The sequence below is a fragment of the Monodelphis domestica genome, chromosome 6, assembly GCF_027887165.1.
Source record: "Monodelphis domestica isolate mMonDom1 chromosome 6, mMonDom1.pri, whole genome shotgun sequence".
Lineage (NCBI taxonomy): Eukaryota > Metazoa > Chordata > Mammalia > Didelphimorphia > Didelphidae > Monodelphis > Monodelphis domestica.
Window position 1 is genome coordinate 190425611 of NC_077232.1, and position 27531 is coordinate 190453141.

General features: G+C 35.2%; 1 protein-coding gene across 8 annotated transcripts in view; it reads left to right on the plus strand.

The window, feature by feature from the left end:
* RBM46 (RNA binding motif protein 46) overlaps window positions 1–27531 on the plus strand; it is an 82069-nt gene that overhangs the window by 18867 nt on the left and 35671 nt on the right. For all 8 annotated transcript variants that reach the window (XM_016423161.2, XM_056802783.1, XM_056802786.1 and 5 more), the window contains 2 exons: window positions 26097–26258; window positions 26941–27408. In XM_016423161.2, coding sequence (XP_016278647.1) covers window positions 26108–26258; window positions 26941–27408 — 619 coding nt within the window. In that variant the 5' untranslated portion in view covers window positions 26097–26107. The remainder of the gene's footprint in view (window positions 1–26096; window positions 26259–26940; window positions 27409–27531) is intronic.

Below are 27531 nucleotides of genomic sequence, written 5' to 3' on the forward strand. Positions count from 1 at the left end.
ACTAAAGCTGTATGATTTTTATTCCTTTAGATTTTGTTGTAATTTCACATTGTTATTTTGCTGATTTGATATTATTAACAAGATTGTCTAAAGGCTTATTAATTTTTTTAGTCTTTTCAAAGTACTAGTTTTAATATTGCTTTTTCCTTTTTATAGTAGTTTTGGCCTCCAATTTTTGCTATTTCTCCTCTAATTTTTCCATTTTTCCTGTACTGTACTCATTTTAGGTTTGCTTATATGTTGAATTTCTAAATTTTAACAACATACAAATATTTCGTTAATCTTTTCTATTTTCTATTTTGTTCTACATTTTAGGAAGTATTATTTTTATTCTGACTAGATGCATATTAGAAAGTTTGGCATCCTTATTGTTTTTCATACAATTATTTCTCTCTGAATTGTTTTTTGACCCATGAGGATTTTTTTTTAATCAAGTCTCTATTTGGTTCTGTCCTTTTGTTTGTGTTCCCTGAACTGATGTCTGTTTTTATTGTGTTACAATCTACTATTTTTCACAACTTACATTTATTTGCTATATCTCAATATCAAGACATGGTCAATTGTTTTAAAAATTCCATGTGTTTTTGATGAATATGTATATTCTTTAATAGTCCCATTTAGAAGGTACCAGAAACATTTAGTTCGTGTGCCAATAAATGTACAGACATGTATATGTGTATACATTATTTCTGTTTTTTTAATTATATTTTATTTCTTTTAATCAGCAAAAATTCATAATCTCTTCCTCTACCACTTCCCATCCCCAATTGAAAATGAAAGAAAAATAAAACCTCCATTACAGAAAAATCTCTGTTATAGACATGTTTAGTGAAGAAAAACAAATTTCTGCATTGGTCATAGCTAAAAATAAAATGTATAATGTGTGTCATTTAGTATTGCAAGGCCTTTATTTTTCTTTCAAGAGAGAGTGCTTAGCATATTATATCATTAGTATTTTTGAATTATGGTTGGTCATGCTGATCAGAATTTCCTGTTTCTTTAAAGTTGTTCTTCTCTACTATGTTGTCATCATATAAATTTTTCTCTTCATTTTGTTCACTTTCCTCTTCATTAGTTCATGTAAGTCTTCTCTGATTTCTCTGAAACTATACCCTTCATTATTTCTTCTAGCACAATATTCCAATACATTTATATACCATAACTTGTTAACCATTACCCAATTTATGGATACCCACCCAGATTTCCATGTAAAAAGAACTATAGATATTTTTGTACTACCTCAGGTTTGTTTTGCCTGGGTGGAGAAGGAAGGCGAGAGGGAACTCTTCCCTTAATTTACTCTCACTCAAGTTTCCGTTTTTCTCTTCTTTCCTTCCTAATATCCTCTTGAGTGAAATATATTTCTCTATCCAAATGAATGTGTGTCTGTGTCTTGTACCTGTATTTTTCCATCCTTTGACCAGTTCAGATTAAAATGAGCTCAGATCTCAACTGCTTCCCCCAGATTTTTCCTTGTTTATATAAATGCCAATTTGCAGACTTTGATTCTGTGATAATTTTCTTTAATCTACTTTTCATTCTCTTCTGTCCCCCAGTATAGTTGTCTTCCCCTCTCTTTCCATTATTCTCTCAAGCTTATCTAATGATAACAGAACTGCAACTCATTTGTTGTTAGTCTTTCTGGGGGTCACCAATTCTTCATGACCCCATGTGGGGTTTATTGGCAATGATCAAACCATTCCCATCTCCAAAAACTAGATTAGACCCCTTCTGTAACCACTGATAATGATAAGTCTCAGAAGGGGGCACATTATCATCTGTGTATTTTAGAATGTAAGCAATTTTTCCTTACTTAGGTTGTTCATTTCCATTTTACTTTTTTATGTTTCTCTGAACTCCCACTTTGGACTTAAAAAGTTTCTGTGTAAATCTGGTCTTTTCATCTGGAATGCTTGAAAGTCTTTTATTTATTTATTTAAACCCATACCTTCCTTCTTGGAATCAATACTGTATATTGGTTCCAAGGCAGAAGAGTGGTGAGGCAGTGGGGTTAAGTGACTTGCCCAGGGTCACAAAGCTGGTTAGTGTCTGAGGCCAGATTTGAACGTAGGACCTCCCATCTCTAGGCCTGACTCTCAATCCACTGAGCTACAGAGCTACTGAGCTGCCCCCAGCAGTCTTTTATTTCATTAAAGGTTCCTTCTGTAGCATTATGCTCAGTTTTTTGGAGTAAGCTGTTGTCTGTAAACCTTCTGGATTATCACATTCCAAGTTCTCTGCTGTTGGATGTTATATTATTTGTGACCCTAACTGATTCCTTTACTTGAATTCCTTTTTTTCTGATTACTTGCAGTATTTTTCTTTGACCTGGAAGATCTAGATTTTGCTATAATGTTACAGGTAATTTTCATTTGGGGATATACTTCATGACAAGACCAATCAATTCTTTCTCTTTTTCACTTGGTCCTGTGGTTTTAAGGGTTCTGGGCAGGATTTTTTTTTTTTTAAGATTGCTTGAAAGATGATGTGTGGTCTCTTTTTTGGTCATGTTGTTCAGGTAACTCAATGATTCTTAAATTTTTTTCCCCTTAGTCTTTTCCAGGTCAATTGTTTACATTTTTTATTCTATTATTTTTATTCTTTTGACTGTGCTTTATTTCTTTTTTTTTTGAGTCATTGGCTTCTTTTTTATCCATTCTAATTTTCAAGGAGTTTGTTGTTTGGACAAGCTTTTTTTTATTTAGAATATTTTCCCATGGTTACATGATTGATGATTCCCCTCCACCTTTTTTCTCCCTCCTGAAGCTGATAAGCAGTTCCACTGAGTTATACATGTTCAAAACCTATTTCTATGTTGTTCCTATTTACAGTAGAGTGATCTTTTAACATCAAAACCCTAATCGTATCCATATTAAGCTATGTGATCAATCATATCCTTTTCTTCTGCATTGCTGCCCCCACAGTTCTTTCTCTGGATGAGGATGGTGTTCTTTTTCCTAAGTCCCTCTGGATTGTCTTGGGTCATTGCATTGCTGCTATTAGAAAAGTCAGTTACATTTGATTGTGCCACAGTGTATCAGTCTCTGTGTAAAATGTTCTTCTGGTTCGTTTCCTTTCACTCTGCATCAATTCTCCAGTTCATTATTCCTTTGAGCACAATAATATTCTGTTACCGTCAGATACCCCAATTTGTTCAGCCATTCCCCAATGTACAGACACCCTCTAATTTTACAATTTTTTTGCCACCACAAAGAGCATGGCTATAAATATTTTTTGTACAGGTCTTTTTCCTTAATCTCTCTTTGGAGTACAAACACAACAGTGGTATGGCTGGGTCAAAGGGTAGGCAGTCTTTTTCACAATTCCAAATTGCTCTCCAGAATTGGGCAAGATTTTTGTGCCATCTGTATTAAATTATTAATTCCCTTTTCAATTCTTTATTCCTTAGCTCTCCTTTCACTTTAATTTTTTTCTCTAAAATCATTGCATTTATAAACATTTTAATCTTAAAAAAATACCCTTTTTAATTTTTTTTATAAATTCTAATTGAATTTATGCCTAAACTTTTTCCTCCCTCAAATTAAGGTTTTGTTCATAGATGTTTTAGTGTCATTTTCTTCTTTGACTGTTGTTTCTTGAACTTCTCTTTCACTGTACTAGCTTTCTATGGTGAGACTATTTGTGTTAGAGCTGGGCTCTGTACATTTGGAGGAAGGTCTAACATGATCCTGTTGCTGCTTTCTTGAACTCCTGAGTATTGTGTTTATTTTTGTTAGATTTGTGTAAATCTGGAAGAGATGATAAATTTTTTCACTATTACTGTGTTACTGTCTATGAATTTAGATGCTATAAGGCACTTGGAACATACAGGGTTGCTTTATTATTTATTTATTTTTGGATAACTGGTTTGTTATCTGTGGTCCTTTCTGTATAATGTAATTTCTTTGTTTATTCCTATTTATATTGTAAATATCTGGTTTTGCTTTGCCTGATAGAGTGATTACAACTCTTCCTTTTGGATTCACCCAGTGCATAACAGATTTTATTCCAGCCTCCCAATTTGATTCTATGTATCTGTTTTTTAGATGATCTAATAAGTATGGTATTATGGGGTTTTGTTTTCTTATCCAGTCTGTCACACACCGTCATTATATGTTTAATTCAATCACATTTAAAATGTGAATTACATTTATATTTTCTATTTGTTTCTCCAATTTTGCTTTTTCTTTCAGAATAAAGATTTTAAAATTCCTATTCTTTTTTAAGATAATACTTTGCCCTAAAGTTATTTTTATTTAATTTTAAAGCATTCCTTTTCTCACAGGCTCTCTTCTCCACTACAACTTTACCCCTCCCATTTGTTATTCTTTTCACCAGTTTTGGAGATGTACTCATCAATTCATTTTCATTTTAATTAATTACATAACTTTTCCTCTCTTTCACCCCTTTCTCAAAGTATTTAACTAAAAATCCTCCCTGCTTCTTATTTTCCCCTTCAACTCCTTTTGATTTTTAGTTTTCCCCCAATTTTCTATACCTTTTTCTAAAAAAGGAATTCTTTACCTTGTTTTCATTATTTCCCCTCTCTGTTTTCTAAACTTTTATTCTTTGATTCCTAGTCTTTATATTCATTCCTTCTTTAGTCTTTTTGATTCTTTTGGAAGTATAACTTCTATAAGATACATTATAAGTTCCTTCTGAATAATAGACTTATTTTACCTTCTATCTTGAGAGCATTACTGTTTATTGAATGTTCCAAGGCAGAAGAGTGGTAAGGAATGGTTAATAGGGGTTAAATGACTTGCCCAGAGTCACACAGCTAAGAAGTGTCTGATGTCAGACTTGAACCCATGACCCCCCATTTCTAGGCCTGGCTCTCAATCTACTTAGCCACCTAGGCCCCCCTCCCTTCTCCTTTTTTTCAGCCAATCAACAAGGGACAACAGTTCCTTATTCTTATTATCACTTCCTGGAAGAGTTGGAGAAGATAGAAATGTTATTACCTGTAAGATGGTAGAAAATTTCCTATGTTCCTGATAATATGGTTTAATGCTATTCCCTTCCTTATTTTGTCATCATTTTCTTTTCCATTTGCAATGAAATATCTTCTCTGGGTCCATGGCATTCCCATCCTTCTGGATGCTAGTTGCCCCCCAAGGGATTTTATTTTTCTTCTCAAGTCATATTATGATTTAGGAAGTTTTCTTTTTGAGTATCAGATCTCTTTAGGTTATGCCCATTGTAGAGTCCCTATCTCCCATTACAGAATATTCCTTTCCTCCCCAGGGGACCCAATTGTGCCAATATCAAAGTTTTCTCTTTCTTTTCCCTCCCTTTGCCACCTTATCAATCCTCCTGGGTCCTTCTTGCTAACTAGAGGAGTTTTTTTTTTCCTTTTGTTGCTTACCCTTGACTTGATTAGGGTGTCTTATACTTCCACTCTCTCTTATTACCCCTTCCTTTTATATGTACTCTCCCATTCTATAGTTAATTTCACAGAATTCTATGATTAACCTATCTATAATGTTGGTGCACAAAGCCTGTTACTCCAACATTGCCACTGTTTCCCATTTCTTTAAATTCTGCTTTTCATCCTTACCTCCTCATGCACTTTTAGGGGGGGAAAAAACCACTTTTGGTAATGTTTTTTCTCTCTTTTTAATTCTATAGTTTTTATTGTTATTTTTTCTTTTTAATAGTTTTTAGGCAAGGGTAATTGATTTCATTACTTGTGAGTTCCATGGTAGTTGTAGTTCTTTACCTTTTTATTATTCAAAAGTTACTCTGCTCATATGATTTTTTTAAAGATACTTCATGTGCTTCTCTTTTATTAAATGTCTATCTTTTTCATTGATAATTAAGCTCAAGATTTTAGGGTGTGTCATTTGGGAGTTGTGTTTTGAAATGCTTTTGCTTTTCAGAATATATTATTCCATTCTCTTATGTAGATTCTTGGGGATACAGAACAATCTTAACAATCTTGTGTTATTTGAAATTGTTGCATTTAATCATTCTTAGTTTTGTAGTTCTGAAGCTTAGAGGTTTTTTTTTTTAAGGTAATCTGTAGATCTTTTTAGTTGGTGCTTTATTTGCCATATTCATAAATTCTGGATAAATTTTCTAGTATTTTTTACTTTGTGGCATAGTTGTCTCTATATGTGGTTCACTTATGCCAGCCTCCCTGTATCACCAGTTTAAAAAAAAATTCTAATCTAATTATGTATCCTGGAGTTACACTTATCTTGGCACACTATTGGCTGATGGAATGAAAGGCAATCAACCATAATGCTGTGTTCTGTATCCTGGGTGCTGATTGGCTTAGTGACTATAGGTTAATAAGAGTGTAGGAAAGGTTTATGGGAGAGTGGGAAGGAAGTAATAAAATAAATATCATGTGACCACTTCATGGATTTTCACCTATGAGGGGTCTGTGTAACTCTTGCATAGGTGAAGGTATCACTGTATTCAGGGTTTTTTTGTTTGTGTTTTGTTTGTTTGTTTTTTGCCTTATCATGATTTTCTGTGAAACCTATGGTCCTTAAACATTTTTGTTTTTTCCTTCTCTTTTTCCAGGTGGTTCTTCACTTTGGTAAATTTGTATTCTCAATCAGTTGTTCTCTCTTTTGCTTTTTGGGAGAAATTAGCCATTGTGGGTTCAAGTTTTTCTATTTTACTAATTATCTTCTGGGCAATCAGAAATTATGCCATTTGTTCCCTTTTACTTTCCTCGATTAATGTTTTCATTCCTTTCTTGAAATATTTTGGAACATCCTCAGTTCCAAGCTCTCTTCAGAATATATAGGATCCTGTGTTTTCTCAGATGTTTCTTTAATTCTCTTTTTCTTTAAATATCTATTTAATGATATTTGCAATCATTTAGATATCTTCCCATCTCTTTTTACATCTTCCTGTTAATGTGTGTTTTGAGGTCTCTAACTCCACATTAGCAAGTGGCTGGGATAGAGTTGAAGTCCACTGCTTATTGCCCCAGAATGGTAGCATGAGGGCATGTGAGGGTATGTTGAGATAGACTGCAGCAGCATCTGGTGAGAGTTTGGGTGCTAAGTGAGTGTAAGAGATAAAAGTCTTGCCATTTTTGTCCTTAAATGCTGTTGAGATAATTTTGCTTGGTTGAATCTCTTGCTAAGATATTTTAAAGTACATTTTATTCTCTATCACCTCTCTCTCTGAAACAAAACAGTAGTTTTGATAATCCATCATCCTTTGTAAGATTTTATGAATGAGTTTATATTCCAAGCCACCTTTGGTCATCTCTTTACTTCACAGTTATATTAAGTGTTTACTAAGGTGATTCCTGGGTTCTTTTTGCTTTATTGTTGTGGCAATTGATTTATACCAGTTAAACATCAGCATAAAACTGCTATGTTATTGATAATGTGATTTCTGTTGTCCATTTTTCTTTTTTATTACCATATTATTTGAATAAATCCACAGCATCTTACTGTAATGCTACAGAGGTGACCCTGACTTGTTGAAGAGTAGTCTAGTGGATGGTAAGCTCTGTCAGATTCTGCATTGCTAGGATTTTAGGTAGGGTGGTGATAATAGAATGAGTCTGCTTTCTGAAGATTGACCTAGCTAAATCCAGAGGGTTTATCACAAGTAATCTGGTTCATGGTTCAGGTGGTTAATTCTTAGATGTGGCAAACCATGAAATAGAAAGATATAAAAGATTTCACTGGTATTGTTTGTCTTCTGCATCTTCAGTGATCAGAGTGATGAAAATGGGAAAAGAAGATTTTTTTTTTTAAACCCTTACCTTCCATCTTGGAGTCAATGCTGTGTATTGGCTCCAAGGCAGAAGAGTGGTAAGGACTAGGCAATGGAGGTCAAGTGACTTGCCCAGGGTCACACAGCTGGGAAGTGTCTGAGGCCAGATTTGAACTTAGGACTCCCATCTCTAGGCCTGTCTCTTAATCCACTGAGCTACCCAGCTGCCCCCTGGAAAAGAAGATTTTAAGAAAGATAGTTTCTAAAATGCCAAACTTTTAATTTAGTTGTTGGTACTTTAAATGCAACTTTGTTCAGTGACCTACAAAAGGATAAACATATTGCTTGAGAAGCTGAATCAATTAATCCTACTATTCTATAAGAAATAAGAAGGTAGCCCCTAAATGAAAAAATAACTCAGTTTATTCCTTGGAGATACAAAAAAAATGAATTAAGACATTTGATTTTATCAATGTACACATACAACTAGAACTATTTTTTCATAGGCTATTTCATTGTCTTGTACTCATAATAAATATGTACAAAAAATCAATCTTGTAGTTTTTTCATCAATTTTCAGATGATGGTGAGTGAGAAGTTTTTTTTGTTTTTGTTTAGAGAACTAGATTTCAATGAAATTAACATATTCTCTGAAATTTGGTGACCTCATTAAAAAGAGGGAGGGGAAGGTTAGAATGATGAGAAATAAATGGGAAAGTATGATTCAAGGAGTGAGAGAAACCAAAAACTTGTAGATGCCACAGAAATGTTATAACTTTTAATATCATGAATACTTTGAGAAAAAAATTGATAGGTAAAACACATGGTGAGCACCAAATAGCAAAACAAAGAATGAAATTGATTAGATTTTTTACTGAAGTATTCCTAAATCAGCTATTTGTATATAGACAAAGTGCCAACTTTTCAGAGTAAATATCAAAATTAGTAAAAGCTAAAAGAAGTGAGCTACTATAAGAATGCAATGAGGTGATGAGAAAAAGATATGACATGCAATTGAAACAATTTATTCCTGGTATATTCCAGTAAGCATTCCTGAATTATTATATGTAAAACAGCTTTCAATAAATTGCTTTAAACGTTTTATTGACTTATGATTTCCAAAATACTTTCATTTTCATCTAGTATTAATCTTGAGGTACAATAGATAGAATTCCGTTCATCTATAAAATGAACTGGGGAAGGAAAAGGGAAAGCACTTCTAATTAGTATCTTTGCCAAGAATACCCCAAAAGGGGTCATGACGTATCAGACATGACTGAAAAATACCTCAACAAGTATTAATCCTCATTTGGAGCTTGTTTCTAATACTAAATTTAATTTTCTCAGTTCATTTTCTTAGCCAGGTTATTGTTTTTGTTGTTGTTGTTGAGTTGTTCAGTTGTGTCCTATACTCTGTGACCGTCTATTGAGTTTTTTTGGCTAGGTTACTAGAATACTCTGCCATTTCCTTCTCCATTGGGTCTCCATTTTACAGATGAGGATCTGGGTCAATAGGAGTTAAATCACTTGGCCAAAGTAACATAGCTAATAAGTGTCTGAGGCTGAATTTGAACTTACATCTTCCTGACCTCAAATCTGATGATCTGACCACTGCTCTACCTACCTGTGCTTTAGCTAGTTTGCTACAAATATGAAATTAAATGAGATAAGACAAAAAGTAATATTATCTGTGTGTGTAAAAAAGGATTTATTTATATATTTAGCATTCTTTTGTATTAGCACATTTCTTGAATAATTATTTCCCAAGTTGTCACTTATGAGTTTTTGTGTGTCAGATGGTAGTTTTAGGTGGGACACATTTATAAATTGTTCAGTAATAAGTGCTTAATAATGATTAAGTGATCTTTTCCAATATAACACAGCTCATAACATTAGTGTTACCATTGTTCTCTGAAACCAACATAGTTTACTGTGCTAGTAGAATAAAAGAGGTATTTAGAAAATAGCATATGAAGGTTCATTTTCTCACATCATACATATTAAGATAGATTTTGTTCATATGTCTTTTTTAAACTAGTCACGTCATAATATAGATTCAAAAGATTTTTTAACTTTGGAACACTAGGAATGTAGCTTTTATTCAAAGGAGTATAAATATTTCTTATATTAACATGAATAAAACATAATAAAACTATATTAACAAAGGAGTATCATGGCAGATTAGGTAATGAGCCAGACTAGTGAAGAATTGAGAAATTTTAGGTTCAAGTCCTGTCTTTATTCTACATTTCCTGGGTGATTGTGGACAAATCACTTAACCTCTCAGTGCCACGTTCTTAGTGTTGGGGCTTTGGACTTATATTGCTTTGGTGGAAGAAATTTGGGAGATTCCTAAAATAGTGACCTCATTAAAAAATAATAAAAATGCAGTTTTATAGAAAGAATATCAGAATAATTTTTCTCAACTCTTATTAGTCTGTGATGCAATTGTGAACTTTTATGTACATATACACATTATGATATATAGGATATAGGATATATCAAGGATGCTCATTACGATTCCTTGCATAATTATATATTCCCATCATTTATATGTATGTAGATAATTACCAGCAACTCAACAGTAATTCAGTGTGTACCTTCTTTCTCTATTACAGCTGGTCATAAAGCTGGTTAGTTAGAAATTGGAAAAGGAGAGTCTCAGAAACCAAATATATTCTGTGATGTAAAGTATCAAATACTTATTGGGGAACAGAATATAGTAAAGGAAGCTCAAAAAGTGAATTTCTAGAGATTCAGTAGAGGATGCGTTAAGAATTGTTGGGTACCTGTTTATAGATTTTTTTCCATTAAAACAATTACATGCTTCATCACCATGCCCCCCAAATCATTTAAATAGAAAAAATGCATTAAAATTATATGCAAAACCACAAATTCCACGTTGTCCACAATTTGTTTAAATTCTCTAAATTACACGCATGCTAATATAAGCATTTATTTTTGAGTTCCCTTTGGATTTGTTTTACTTTGATATTTTCCCCTTAATTTTATTACTATTTTTTATTATCTTATATCTCTTCATATATTTCCCATCATTTCCTTATTTTAAATGTTTGTCATTTCTAATAATATACAGTCCATTACATTCAAATATCACAATTTATTCAGCCATTTCTCATTTCTCTATTCATTTCATTTGTGTTATTTCCAATTATTTTGTCACTAAAAACAAAAGCTTCCATGAATATTGTTATACACAAACAGCTTTTTACTCTCAATAATGCCCTAAGAGCCCAATTCTAGTAATGGGAACCCTAGGTCAATGAGCATCAACAGCTTTATGGCACCTGATGAATATTTCTGTACCCTTTCAAAAAAAAATTTTGCAGCTCCTCTAGCAATATAATATTAGGCTTGCTTCTCTGTTCCTATTAGCATTTAATTTGATCATCTTAACTTGTGTGGTTCTCAGTTAATGTACATTCCCAGGGCCATATTTAGCTAGTAGTCCTTAGGGAGCAAATACAATCCATTGCCAGGACCATACCCTTCAGGAATGCAGGATTACCTCCACAGTATGGTGAATGTTCAAACCAGACTTTTGCAGAATATTTCTACACTCTAAACTATTATTTTCCAAACAGAGTTTCTGTGTATGTTCAGGCTCAGATCTATTACTAACCTTATGTGGGTATGTAAATAAAGGCTCTCCATATTTCTATCATATTTAACTTATCTATGATTCTATTCATCTCCTTGACTTCTTATTTATTTTTTGGTTAGATTTATCTAGTTGTGAGAGGGGAAAATTAAAGTCCTCTCACTATTATTTTGTTATCTATTTCCATCTATAAAATTCTGGATACTATATAACACTTGGTGCATACAGGTCCAATACTGGTAATATTTCATTATTCATAGTAATACCTCCCTTCCCCACCAAACATAATATAGTTATCCATTTCATCCCTTCCAATTATACCCATTTTAGCTCCAGTTTTGTCAAAGGTCATGACTATGACCCCTGCCTTCTTTGGATCAGCTGAGGTATAGTATATTTTGCTGCCGCCCCTTACCTTCATTCTATATTTTTCTCTCATTTTCATTGTATTTCATGTAAAACAGCACATTGTCAGGTACTGGTTTTTTGGTCTTTTTTGATATTCATCATTTTCTTCCCATGTGTGAGTTTATCCCATTTACACTAAATTTTATAGTTACTAGTTGTTTTCCTCCTCACTATTTGTCCCCCTCTTTCTTTCTGCCCTGTTCCTCCTTTGATGTCCATTTTCCTTTGACCAATACCTCTCCTATTCACATCTCTTCCTAAAAATTCTCCTTTACCTTCTCCCTTTGCCCACCTACTTCCCAAATGGCCCACATTTCCAAAGGTTCTTCTCTTGTCCCTTCCCTCTTACATTTTAATTCCTATTCTATCTACCTTTCTAAAAAAACTTCCTTATTCCCACAACCATGAGCTTGATATTAAAAATCCTTCCCTATCTTGTCTTAAATGTCCTTCCCTATTTCTCTGTCTCTTGATATGTACTCCCCTCTAGTTATCCCTCTCTTCCCTTTTATTATCCCCTTGTTTTCTTTTAACCCACTCTTCCTTCTCTTATTCCCTCAGTTCTCGCAAGGGTAGTCCCAGGCCCTTCCTTATCCCCATTCTCCTCCCCTCTTTTTCTTTATACATTGAGAAAATTTTTACCTTTCTAATTGTGTTGTTTTTTTTTATCCCAGGTCTGATGAGAGTAGAGTTTTAGAACTGTATTTTCATTGCTATAATCAGGGGAGGATTAAATTTAATCTTCACAATCTCCCTGATGATCATTGGGAGACTAGTCTCTTCATTGATTATTTAACATAATCATCTTTTACCCTTAAAAATTTCTAAATACAGGTATATATAATATTTCATCTTCTAAGAGGAAACTATACAATAGTTAGAGATAAGAGGGAAATAGAAAAGAGAGAAAGCAAAACCAATGTTTTCACCCTGTCCTCCCTGAGGTAAGACTAGTTTCCCCAGAGGGAGTTAGGAGGCTAATTGTTGCCTAAGGAAAAAGACACCCCTGTTTTTTTTTCTACCATCTGCTGGGAAAGGGGCTCTAAAAACTCCTAGCTTCTCTGGGGCAGCAATCAGCAGGAATGAAGTCGGGGCTGGGACCAAAGCCAGAGTAAGAGTAGGACTAGGAGCAAGCAGGATAGGCCAGCATCCACCAAAGGCAGCATCCAGTAATGAAGAACTCAAGCATGGGCTCAAGCAGATGGGCAAGAGTCCTCAAACTGAAAAGTCAGGCCTGTAGGGAGAGTGACTGGATAAAAAGAAAACAAACATACATACAAACTGGCAGGAGCAGGGCAGCAGCTTAAAGTTTGGAACCCTCTCAGAGTTCATGGGGGGTGGGGGTGTGTGAAAAGACTTGGCAGAGAAACATGGCTTAAAATTTTATCTATGCTATCTTAAAAAACAGTTCTGAGAGTTTTTCTCTTCCTTTCTTGTTGCCAACTATAATATTTTTATTATTTGAGATTTAATTTTAAATTTTACACTACTTACAGCCCTCTACCCTCTCTCCTCTTCTTCTCTGTGGCAGTTCAATCATTCCTACTCCATATGAGATAGAGCCATTCCACCTTACCTCCTCCTGGTCTACTCTTACTATCGTTTTTAGCTCATTTTGTTACATTCACCTCGACCTTGAATCTTTCATCCAATATGTACCCTTTCAAAATACCCAGGTAATGATGTCATTCCCAGGGGCCAAGGATGATATTATCCCATACAGGAATCAAACGGTTTGACCTTTTGAGTTATTTATGATTAGTTTCTTATTAACTTTGTATGTTTTTAATAGATTCTGAATTCCAGGTTTTCTTGAGGAATAGGTGAATTCTGTTCATAAAATGTCCACTTTTTTCCTTTTCATAATTATTCTCATCTTTGCTGGATATATTATTCTTGGTTATAAGCTCACTTCTTTTGCTTTGCAAAATGCTCTGTTCCCTGTCTGTTAATTGTGGTACTATGACTGTAGCTTCATTGTATTTAAATTATTTTTTTCCTATTATAGTATTTTTTCTTTAACCTGAGAGCTATGGCACTTAGCAATGATGTTCCTGTACATTTTCATCTATGGATCTTTGTAAGGTAGTGATTGATGGAGTCTTTCAATTTCTATTTTACTCTCTGTTTCTAAAATTTCCAGGCAGTTTACCTTGATGATTTCTTGAAGTATGATATCTAAACTTTTTCTGATTGTAACTTTCTGGGAGGTCCAACTATTCTTATATTGTCTGTCTTTGATCTGTTTTTTAGATGAGTTGTTTTTGTGATAAGATATTTCATAATCTTTTTTACTATTTATCTTTTGATTTTGCATTATTGCTTGTTGTCTTAAGAAATTGTTAGATTCCCTTTGTCTAATTCTAGTTCTTAATAAATTATTTTTTTCTGTGAGTATCTGAATCTCTTTTTCCCCCTAAGTGATCTTTCATAATTTTCTTGATTTTCTTGCATAGCTCTTAATTTTTTCTTTCTAAATTTTCACCCACCTTTCTAATTTCATTTTTTAGCTCTTTTTGAGTTTGTGGTCATTTGTATTTCTTTGCCTTTTTTGAAGTAGGTGTTTCATATCACTGTCCTGAGTTTGAGCCAAGGTCTTCTCTGTCCCCATAATAGATATCAATAGTTTGGTTCATTCTCCTTTGTTTCTCTCTCTCTGTCTTGTTCTCGTTCTCTCTCTCTCTCTCTCTCTCTCTCTCTCTCTCTCTCTCTCTCTCTCTCTCTCTCTCTCTCTCTCTCTCTCTCTCTCTCTCTCTCTCTCTCTCTCTCTCTCTCCCTCTCTCCCTCTCCCTCTCTACCCTCCCTCTCTCCCTCTCTCCCTCTCCCTCTCTACCCTCCCTCTCTCCCTCTCTCCCTCTCCCTCTCTACCCTCCCTCTTCTCTCTCTCTATTTAAATTTTAGCAGGATTTCAGGATTTTTGCAGGTGTTTGTTTTTTCCTGAGTCCTTTTTAGTTATTGTGTTTTTTAATAGTCCAGAGTCTAATTTGGTTCCCATTCAAGCCCCAGTCCATGGAGATTGACCTCAGGTGCTCCAACAAAAACTTCTTTGGCAGTTCTTCCACCTGTTGCAACAGCTAGGGATTCCAATCTCCTGAGTATAACCTAGCTGACAGGGTCCCATTCCTTCAGCAAACACAGTCACAGGTGCATGCTCCTCCTCATTCCTCCTCTCCCACTGTAACAACCCCAGAAAGAGCAAGTGTCTAGTCTGTGTTTTTCAGGCCTTCAAAGTTGTTGCTCCTTTTTAAGTAATGAGGCTTAAGTTACTTGCCTTTAGGTCCTGGCACCCTCCAACTCCAAGTCGTTCACTCCTTCATTCCCCAGCTGTGGACTAGTCAGGGTCTTTGGATCAGACACAGAATTTCTCAGGGCCTTTGGATCAGACACAGAATTTCTCAGAGCCTTCTTCCTGGGGATTCATATTTTAATGGTATCCTCAGGAATGCTGGCCCTTCCACCCCCCTTCAGGAATCCTGGTGAGATTGCTAATCCCCTCTAGGGTTGATTTGTGGATTCCCTCTGTTTGCTCTCTTCCTGCCCCAGGACCTATGACAGTTGGATTGAGGCCTGATTGTCCTTGGCTGTTCAGTTTCCTTATGGACTCTGGACTCCTACTTGTTTTTGCTCATTTTTTGTGCTGATTTTATGTAGTTATTTTTTTTATTATTGGGATGGGGTTAAGAAGGGCAAGAAAATTTTGCTCCCTACTCCACTATGTTCCCATAATCCATTTTGACTTAATGGTGTGAGTTATTGATCTATTCCTAGTTTTTGCCAAACCGCTTTCCCATTTTCCCAACAATTCTAATCGTATAGTGAAATTTTGTCCCAAACACTTGGATCTTTACTTTTATGAAATACAAGGTAACTATAGTCTTTTACTACTATTGATTGCATGTCTATTCTGGTTCATTGATCTGCCTTTCTATTTCTTAGTATCAGATAGTTTTGATAATGATTTACATTACAAATTTACAGTTTAAAATCTGGTACTGCTAATACTTCTTTTCCTTTTTTTTTTCAGTAATTTCTTTGATATTCTTTTTTTTTAAACCTTTACCTTCCTTCCGTCTTGGAGTCAATACTGTATATTGGTTCCAATGCAGAAGAGCAGTAAGGGCTAGGCAATGGGGGTTAATTGATTTGCCCAGGGTCACACAGCTGGGAAATGTCTGAGGTCAGATTTGAACCTAGGACGTCCTGTCTCTAGGCCTGGCTCTCAATCCACTGAGCAACCCAGCTGTCCTCTTTCTTTGATATTCTTGACCTTGCCTCCTTTCTGCCTTTTTCAAAAAATTCGTTCTGCTTCAGTAATTTTTTGTTAATTTAATTTGGATGGTATTTGGGAGGATTGTCATTTTAATTCTATTGGCTCTGCCTATCCACAAACAATATTTCTCTAGTTTTTTAAATCTGACTTTCTTTATGTAAAAGGTATTTTATAATTATGTTCTTATAATTTCTGGGTTTCTTTTGGCAGGTATGCTCCCAGATATTTTATTCTATGGTTCTCCTCTCATTTTGTTGAGAAAACTGAGGCCAAAGCCATTCACTATGTGCTCCCTTTGACTCCCTTCTCATTTCAAAACCCATTTGACATCTTCACTCAGTTTAGCTTCCTACTACTGAGATGACCTTTATTCTTGCCAATATCAATCTCTGGATATGTATCCTTCATTTCATCCTATATTTTCTCTAGGGAACTGGCCGTTCTCTTTAGTCTTCAAACCCTTTCTATTTATACTATTCTTTTCTCTATTGCTTTAAAACATATTCACATTTTCCCTTTCCTTAAACAAAAACCTTTGCTAAATCCTATCATCCATCCTCTCAAACTATTATGTATCTCTATTCTTTTTCTTAAACAGTTATTAGTAGAAAAAACTTTCCATACCCCTTTCCTCTCCTCTCATTCATCTGGTTTCTGTCCTTAAAATTCAACTCAAATAGCTCTCTCCAAAGTTAGAATCATCTGGTAATTTCCTGATCTAATGGGCTTTTCCCCAATCAGCACTCCTTATTACCTTTCCACTTCAGAAGACACTATTGACCTCATTCTTTTTCTGGATATTCTCTCCCATCTAGGTTTTATGAAACTGCTTTCTCAGGATTCACTTTTATCTTTCTTACTTCTCAATCTATGTTAGCTCATCTTCCATACCTAAGGGAGTTTCATGAGCCTCTGTCCTAGGCTCTCTTCTCTCTTTGCACAACCTTGATAACCTCATCAATGCCATACATTTAATTATTATTATATTTTCATATGCATGTAACTTAGATCTATATATAGCCCAATCTCTTCCCTAAACTTATCCATATCAACAAATTTCTAGTGGTCATTTCAAACTATATGTTCCAGAGAAAACTGAAATTTAGTTTTTCTAAGACAGGATTCCTTGTCTTTTCCTTAATGTTTACTTTTTTTTCCATATTCCCTATTTTTCTGAAGGCAACATCATTTCCCCAAGTTTGTAACCTCAATATGATCCTAGATTTCTCACTCTTCCTCATTCCATACACCTAGCCAATTGTCAAATCTTGTTTTCATATCCCAACATCTTTTGCATATAACTTTTTCATGTTTACTCACCATTATCTCTCATCTGAATTTTGCTGTGGTTTTCTACATTGCCTCTCTCCACTTCAGTTCATCCTATAGAATTGCCAAAGCTATTTTCCTTAAGCACAGATTTAATGTCACTACTCCCCTACTAATAAACTCTAGTACTTTCCTATTATATCTCTAAGGTAAAATAGAAATTTCATTGTTAGATTTAGCAGGCACTTAAGTGTTATTTTTACTGAGGACATCTGTCTCTCAAATATACTCAAAAATTATTATTCTGTTCATACAAAAAAGGAAAAAGGTAAAATATTAATAGTTCTTTCCAACGAAATCCACAGATAGGGTATACTGTGGAAAGATGGCAGAATAGGGCATGGAGCTTTCTCATCCTCCTAATAACCCACACCCTACAATAGCCAAAAATAACTCCACAAATCAGTGCCAAAAGTGGCAAAAACTAGATAAGAGTCAGGAGTGAAGCTAAACATCCAGAGACAACTAGAGAGGAAGCTTTCTGACTTTCCTGGACTAAGTCCTACCATCAAAAGTCCTGGGGGAAAGAACAGAGCAAACAGAGAGAAATGAATAAGGCATCCCCTGAGAGCAGGGGGCAGTCTCATCTTATTTGCCAGTCCTTTGGAGCTTCCATCCCTTAGGATACCACTGGAATCCATAGGGAGAGGGCCCGGGGAGCAGCTGTGTCTGCTATGACCTTGGCCTCCCACTGGCCCATAGCTGGAGATTGAAGTAGTGGATGCCATAGAGCTATGTTGGCAAAGCCATGGCACAGTCGCCAGGGCAGCCTGGAGAAGGCTGCTTCATTCCCCCTCTCCATAGCACCTGAGGACATTTTTTGCATGCCCCATCTCTCAGTCAAGGTGACCAATGTGAGTACTTCCTCTACTGTCTGGGGAAATGCAGAGGGCTCATAGGCAGCTTGAAGTTACACTTTGGGCCTGTGGTCTGGAAAATGTTTGCCAATGCTGCCATAGAGTTTATGGGCATCAGGCCTTAAGGATAGGAACTCAAGCTTCCATACTAACAAATAAGGGACTTTATGAACCCAAGGAACACAGACTAGACATTAGCTCTATCTCAACTTGAAAAGCAGTAAGAGAGGAGGAGTGAGGAAAGAGCATGCTTTGATGAATGTGGTTGCTGAGGGACTGGGGCCTAGTCAATTATGGTCACTCATGATAGTGGAGGAGTTATTGCTAACGTGGGAAGTGAACTATCTCCTTATAGCTACAGTGGCAGAACTACCTATAGGCTCCTCCTGTTGGGAGTACTTGAAGTTAGTCATGGACTGGGGCTTGTGATGGGGACCAGAAGTACATCAACCCTGGACTATAAAAACTGAATTCAGGAAAAAAAAAATCTTGAAATTTGAGGTTCCACACTTCAGCACCTTAGGAATGGACTCTAGAAAAAAGTCAATAATTAAATCGATTTTAATGGTGGTTAAAATTTAAAAATAAATATGAACAAGTAAGAAGAAAGAACCAAACTATTAATAGTTATCATGGGGACAGAGGAGACCTTGGTTCAAACTTGCAGGACAGTGAAGTCAAACACCTACTTCAGAAATAGCAAAGAAATCCATTAAATGGCCACAAGCTCAAAAAGAAACTTTGGAAGAGTTTTAAAAAGATCTTTAAAACCAAATGAGAGATGTAGGAAAAATTAGAAAGAAAAAAAATAAGAGCAGTGCAAGAAAATCAAGATTATGAAAGAAAGATGGGGGGGAGGGGGAGGAAGAGATCCAGATACTCACAGAATAAGATATTAGAAATTAGAATTAGACAAAGTGAAGTTAATAATTTCGTAAGACAAAAAGAAATAATAAAGCAAAATCAAAAGAATAAATAATAGAAAATATAAAACATCACCAAAACAACTGATCTGGAAAACAAAGAGACAATATAAGAATAGTTGGACCTCCCAGAAAGTTAAAATCAGAAAAAGTTTAGATATCATACTCCAAGAAATCATCAAGGTTAAACTGCCCAGAAATTTTAGAAACAGAGTAAAATAGAAATTGAAAGACTCCACCAATCACTACCTTACAGAGAGACCAGACCCATAAATGAAAATGTACAGGAACATCATTGCTAAGTGCCATAACTCCCAGGTTTAGGAAAAAAAAAACAATTTAAATACTGTGGAGTTACAGTCAGAATAACATAAGACATCAATTGCAACATTAAAGAACATTGGACATGGAATATAGTATTTTGCAAAGCAAAAGAAGTAGGCTTATAACCAACAATAACTATCCAGCAAAGATGAGCATAATTATGAAAAGAAAAAAATGGAAATTTAACAAACTAAAGGAATTTCAAGTATTCCTGGAAAAAACCTGGAACTCAGAATTTGATCTATAAAAAATATATAAAGTTAATGAGAGACTAATCATAAGTAGCCGAAAAGGTCAAATTGTTTGGTTCTTGTATGGGATGCTGCCATCTGTGGCTCCTGGAAATGGCATCCTATTATTTTGAAGGGGAATGTATGGATAGAAGATTCAGGGTTGAGGAATTGTAATGGAATGAACCGAAATGGTAGTGGAATAAACCAGGAGTAGCAATGTGGATTGGCTATCACATATTGTTATGGGGATCAGATGTGTACCCCTGGGGTTTGGGAAGGATACCTTTTGCAAGAATGCAAGACTCCAAAACTTAGCTTAAAAACAAAAAGAGAAATTTATTAATTTAAAAAGTAATGTTGAGAATGGCTAGGAGGATAGCAAGGTGGAACAGCAAGATGGGGAGCAGTTCCTTGGGAGGATCGCATGAATGGAAAGGCTGTTCCCCGTGCGGACAGCATGGATTGGAAAGCTGTCCCCCAGAGGGCATCAATTCTGGGGATTTTATACTCTTTACAACTGATGCTGTGTCATAGTGTGGATGTGACCTAGAGTGCTAGTCCCTCAGGCATTTGGTGGGGTGAGGTAGTCATCTGACTGGGTCTGCCTGGAGGCATAAAGATTCATCTTTTTGTCCATCTTAAATCTAGAGGACAATCAAAGGAGTATAAACATCTCAGGACCCTAGGGGGATCATTGGGTGTTTTTAGGATGCAAAGGCAAGGGAGTTTCCCTGATAATAGTCCCCTGGGTTTCTGGGGGTACAGTGCCCATGTCAACTTAACTCTCATTGCCCAGGCCTTACTACTCTTCTGCCTTGGAGCCAATACATAGTATTGACTCCAAGAGGGAAGGTAAAGGTTTAAAAAAATAAAAGAAAGAAAAATATTGGAAATATAAAGAAAACAGGGAAATACATGAGAAGAAAAGAGAATTTCAATAATATATACTATGGTTATGTAAAAAAAAATAGCCACAAAATCCATTGGAAAAAGATCAAAGTAAAACTAATCCAAGGAGAATTCAAAAGCAGAAGATATTAGTACAAGGTAATTTACATATTTTAAAACAAATTGTAAGCAATGTGAAGTTTGCCATTTTGCACATAATGTTTATGTATTTGTTTAGTTAAAGTTTTTGTGGTCCTGGTTACTTAAATTTATAATAAAAAATAAAGTAATTTTTTAAAATACAGGATCAAAATAGTTATATGATCTAGACTTAAAAGGAGGTATCATAAGCAAATTAGAATAAGGAACCTGTTAGATGTGTCAACTTGGAATCTAGAAACTCCAAACCTGTGGCCTAGTGGGATCTGGTGAACCCCAGGTTTCAGGACTAGCTTGTAGGTTGGAGACCCCAAAGTTTGTACTTGTTCCCTGTTCCTGTGAGAATCCACCCGGAGGGGAATGTCAGTTGACATATGTATGTATACAGGAAAGGAATTTATGAATAAAGAAGACAATAGGGAGCATTGTGAGATATAAAATGTTTATTACACTAAAGTAAAACATGTTTACAAGATTAGAAGGAAAGTAGAAAAGTATGGGAGGGAAATCTTACTGTGTTTTTTGGGTAGAGGTCTCAATTCTAAAATATAAAGAGAACTTTGTCAAATGTATAGGAATATGAGCCATTCTCCAAATAAATAATGGTCAAAAGGTAAGAATAGACAGTTTTTGGAGGAAGAAATCAGAGCTTATATAACTATAAAAATGCTCTAAATCATTATTGATTAGAGAAATGCAAAGCAAAACAGTTCTGAAATTTCACCATCTGATTATCTAAAATGATAAAAGATCAAAATAACAAATATTAGAGAGAATGTGGAAAAACGGGAGGGGGGGGACACTAATAAACTGTTGGTTGAACTGTATACTTGATCGAATCACTTTGGAAAGCAATCTAGAATTATTCCCAGGGAATTCTAAAAGTGTGTTTATTTACCCTTAGACCTCACAATATCTTTGTTGGGTATATAGTCCAAGATGATCAGGGAAAAAGGAAAAGAACCAATATGTTTAAAATATTTATAGTGGCTATCTTTGTGGTGTCAAAGAAGTGGAAATTGAGAGGACATCCATCAATTAGGGAATCTAACTGAACAAGTACTGCACCATAAGAAATGATGAGCAAGTTAATAAAAAAAAGAATCAAAACATAGAAAGACTAGCATTAAATTAATGAAAAGTGAAATGAGTAGAATTAAGAGAACATCAAATACAGCTACAGAATTAATGTTTGAATAATAATTTTGTGGATGTTTATCTCTAAAGATAGATCTGATAGAGACATAAAAGACAGTTCATATATATATGTGTTTTTTGGATTTGGTGATGCTTTATCTAGTGTGGGGAAGGGAGGAAGAAAGGGATATAATGAAGGAAATTTGTTGTAACCAGCAAACTAATTAAAAAACCAAATAAAATGTTTTAAAACATAAAAAAACAAATGGCAGATCTTCAACTAAAATGATGAGAGGAGGGACAGTGTGGAAGATTAGAGAAAAAAAGATTTTGGAATATACTCTGGGGAGGAAGATAGGAAAATAGAAGGGAATTGTTTTTCTTCAATAGAGGCTCATTTGAAATTATAAAAATTTTTAGTGAAGCTGGTTGTGACTTACTCGGGTTCTATTTTGAGGAGCAGAGGAGACAGATAGAGGGTGTTATCTCTGGTTGAGGTTTGGCATAAATTTAGCATGTGTGAAACAGGAAGATAGGGAATAATTAGAGTCTGAGAGATGTTGGAGAGTCAGAGGAGCATGGGTTTAGAGTTGAAAGGGACCTTCAAGGTCATCAAGTCAACCTTTTGCAGATCAGGTAAGTAAGACTCAGAGCTGAAGGGACTTTATCCAGGATTACACAGTGTCAGTGGTAGATTTTTTGATCCAAGAAGTAGAAATTAGTAAGTTATGGTGAAATTTAGTATATGATTATTTGAGTATGTGGCTGAGGTGGAGTGGAAGAATAAGTTATGGAATTTGAGGAAATTTAGGAACTGAAAGGCTTAGGTGCTGAAGGGAGCACATGAATGTTGCAGTCCCCAATTATGAGGGCCTCAGTTGGAGAAGAGACATATTAGATAGTTGCTAAATTTCTATAAAATAGAGAGAAAATAATAATTCTGAGAGCTAGAGTTGACAATCCCATGTTCTATATTTTTTAAATTTTTTTGGTGAAAAATTTTAATTCAATGAATTTCAAAGGAAGAGAGTTGGTTGAGTAGTGGTGTCAATGGGAGAATCTAGAAGTAGTATTGGTGTTATCCCCTTGTAGGAGCAGTGGTTTGGGGCATGTAAGTGAAGGTACAGCTAATGCTAGAAAGAAGAGTCAAGATGCAGTGTTGTCTTGGGCAAGACAAATCTTACAGCAAGTGGATGGAAGGAAATAGAAAAAGAAAGGATTTTTATTATAGAACTGGAATTCTAGCAGACAGTGAAGGGGTGAACAAAGTTGGAATTGGATATGGATAGAGTTTAGAAGGATGGGGATAGGAGAATAGGAGGTGTAGAATAGGAGCTATGGAGTGGGGTTATGGATAGAGGGCCATTTCTAGAGTTAGGAGGATCCAGGTGTAAGTAATGTTTATAATATATACTCAATATGTTGTCATGGGGAAGTTGTAATTTCTCAGTGCCATAGTTGTAGAATGGGAGATACAGAACTCCCATTCTGCTTTCACAAAGGGGAGTTTCTAAAGTAGTATTTTGTTTTGCTGATGAAATCATAGATATAGACCAAGAAAGAAAAAAAGGGGGAAGAGAAAGGTAGGGAAGTATAATGGATAGAGTTCATCTTAGAATCAGGAATTTACATCTCAAAAAGTAGTTTGCTTTATGGCTCTGGGGCTAAATTAACTTGCATTCTACTTGTGGAGATGACATGGGAAGCAATAGGCAAACCATTTAGGCTCTCAAAATTTCAGACATCTTTGTAGGTTGTATTCCACATTGGTGAGAATTCCAAAAATAAAAAAACCAACTATATCTTTAATGTATTAATACCTGATGTTTATGGTGGTGTGGATTAGACTTTTTTTTTGATAAAATTCCCAAATATTAAATTGTTATAGAAATTATAATTTTATTTCTTATACAATGTATTTTAATATTTCAAAAGATTCATAATTTTACCATTGTCAGAACTCTTCTGCTGAAAAACATCACAACTCATTGGTAATTTATTCAAATGTTTTTAACTAGGTGGGGCAAGTATTTGAAACATTCTCATTTGAGTAGGACTTGGTAGAACTTGTGTTCTCTTGTATAGTAGTAGTCTCTCGGTAACCGAGGATGACGTTTGTCTTTGTGCGCTTTCATCTATGATGTAGATGAGTGTGCACAAAGACACTTGTGCGTGAAGGAGATTTAAGTGGAAAAGTCGATGCACAGAGACAGTCCCACTCTCTTGGCGTTGGAAGCCTGGGTCCAGTGGCACGAAAAATTGTTACACCTGGAGACTTCCTCAGCTGCATTGGATGGCCGTGTTATCTTTTGTGTTCCAGCACGCACACTCTTAGAGAAATTGGGTCATCTTCATACCATTACTTTTACTAAGGTTATAAATCTGTTAAGTAATTGTTTTCTCTTTATTTTTTAAATTAATTAAAATATATTTCCATGGTTACATGATTTATGTTCTTTCCCTCCCCTCCTCCGACCCTCCTCCCACAGCCAACGAACAATTCCACTGGGTTTTACATGTATCATTGATCGAGACCTATTTCCATATTATTAATATTTGCAGTAGAATAATTGTTTAGAGTCTACATCCCCAATCATATCCCTATCGAACCATGTGATCAAGCAAATGTTTTTCTTCTGTGTTTTTACTCCCACAGTTCTTTCTCTGGATGTGGATAGCGTTTTTTGTTTTTTGTTTTTTTTTCCTCATTAAGTTCCTCAGAATTGTCCTGGATCATTGCATTGCTGCTAATAGAGAAGTCCATTACATTCGATTGTGCCACAATGTATTAGTCTCTATGTACAATGTTCTGGTTCTGCACCTTTCACTCTGCAACAGTTCCTGGAGGTTGTTCTAGTTCACATGGAATTCCTCCAATTCATTATTCCTTTTAGCACAACAGTATTCTATCACCAACAGATACCACAATTTGTTCAGCTATTCCCCAATTGAAGGGCATCCCCTCATTTTCCAATTTTTTGCCTCCACAAAGAGCGCAGCTATGAATATTTTTGTATACATTTTTCCTTATTATCTCTTTGGGGGACAAACCCAGCAGTGCTATGGCTGAATCAAAGGGCAGACTGTCTTTTAGCGCCCTTTGGGCATAGTCCAAATTGCCTTCCAGAATGGTTGGATCAATTCACAACTCCATCGGCAATGCATCAGTATCCCAATTTTGTCATATCACCTCCAACATTTATTACTTTACTTTGCTGTAATATTGGCCAATCTGCTAGGTGTGAGGTGGTACCTCAGAGTTGTTTTGATTCGCACTTCTCTAATTATAAGAGATTTTAAAACACCTTTTCATGTGCTTATTGATAGTTTTGATTTCTTTAACTAAAAATTGCCTATTCATGTCCCTTGCCCATTTATCAACTGGGTAATGGCTTGATTTTTTGTACAATTTATTTAGCTCCTTATAGATATGAGAAATTAGACCTTTGTCAGAGGTTTTTGTTATAGATTTTCCCCCAATTTGTTGCTTCCCTTCTAATTTTGATTGCATTGGTTTTATTTGTACAAACCCTTTTTAATTTAATCAAAATTATTCATTTTGCATTTTGTAATATTCTCTAATTCTTGTTTGGTTTAAAATTCTTTCCTTTCCCATAGATCTGACAGGTAAACTATTCTATGTTCACCTAATTTACTTACAATTTTCTTCTTTATCTTTAAGTCATTTACCCATTCTGAATTAATCTTGGTGTAGGGTGTGAGATATTGATCCAAACCTAATCTCTCATACTGTTTTTCAATTTTCCCAGCAGTTTTTGTCATAGTGGGTTTTTGTCCCCAAAGCTGGGGTCTTTGGGTTTATCATATGTACACTATATTGCTGAGGACATTTACCCTGAGTCTATTCCATTGATCCTCCTCTCTGTCTCTGAGCCAGTACCATATTGTTTGACCACTGCTTTATTATATAGTTTAAGATCTGGTACTGCTAGGCCCCCATTCTTCCCATTTTTTTCATTAGTTCCCTTGATATTCTTGATTTTTTGTTCTTCCAAATGAACTTTTGTTTTCTCTTTATGATGTCCAGTACTCTAACCCTTCTAAAGTTTTGGAATAGAGGTTTAGATTAAGTGGGCCAACACTACACTTATTAGCTGTGATGATCACATATTGTTTATCTGAACCTGTAGAGATAAGATCTCCTGGGGGCATGGAACATAGCTGAAAAACTATACTACTGTATTGCTACCTAATGCTACTGTAAACCTTTTCTTAATCATTTTTTTTACGTAGAAATCGCAACTATGAATGAAGAAAATCTAGATGTAACAAATGGATGCAGCAAAGTTCGAACTGGTACTCAGAATGAAGCAGCCTTGTTAGCTTTAATGGAAAAAACTGGTTACAACATGGTTCAAGAAAATGGACAAAGAAAATTTGGTGGGCCACCACCAGGTAAGGACTTGTCTATATATCAAATCTCTTTATTCTCATAACTATCTTCTTGCCAACTATAAGCATTTTAAGTAGAAATTTTCTCTTTCTAGTCTTCTCTTAACTATTAAGTCATGTTTAATCTTTGGGAAAGAGAAAAAATTGCTCCTGAATATTTTTCTTTGTAACTCTCTCATAGCTAGTCCTTCAACTCTATGTCTAATTTAAATCACCAGCTTTGTGAGAGAGGGTAATAATGGTAAGTAAAAAATAACATCAAGGTTCTAATGATGGGCTAATGGAAACTATCTACTTTAGAATCATAGAAAGCTAAAGACTTGGAAGGGAACTTTGGAGATCATTTAGTCTCACCCCCCCCCCCTGTTTTATAGATCAGGAAACTGGGGCCCAGAGAGATTAATTTACTCGCCCAGGATCTCATAGCTATTAAGGAGCAGAGTTAGAATTTAGACTCTACTCCACTGATTCTTAGTCCTTTCCCAACCCCACCCCTCACTCTATAATACTTTGAAAGGAGTTTGACTGGAATAGTAATGGGTTTTGGAGTAACAGAAGTGAGAGTGGATCCGTAAAATCAAGGTACAGATAGATACCATCCCCAAATAAGAAACCATTTCTCAATAAAAAACCAGTTAATTATGATTTACAAATATCTTCCTTGAAAATTATGCTTCCCTTTCAGGTTGGGAAGGTCCACCTCCACCTAGAGGGTGTGAAGTTTTTGTAGGAAAGATCCCTCGTGATATGTATGAAGATGAATTAGTTCCTGTTTTTGAAAGAGCTGGAAAAATATATGAATTCCGACTTATGATGGAGTTTAGTGGTGAAAATCGAGGATATGCTTTTGTGATGTATACAACTAAAGAAGAAGCCCAGTTAGCCATTAGAATTCTTAATAATTATGAGATTCGTCCAGGGAAATTTATTGGTGTGTGTGTAAGTTTGGATAATTGCAGATTATTTATTGGAGCTATTCCCAAAGAAAAGAAAAAAGAAGAAATACTGGATGAAATGAAGAAAGTTACAGAAGGAGTTGTGGATGTCATTGTTTATCCAAGTGCAACTGATAAGACCAAAAATCGTGGTTTTGCATTTGTAGAATATGAGTCCCATAGAGCTGCTGCTATGGCAAGAAGAAAACTTATTCCAGGTAAACAGATGATTTTTTCTGTTTCAGTTCTTCCCCTCCCTTGTGATTTCATTGGTGTAGGGAACTCTTGGTGAGGAAATTATCTTTTCCAGGACAGGTCAGTAAGTATTCTTCCACCTTAAA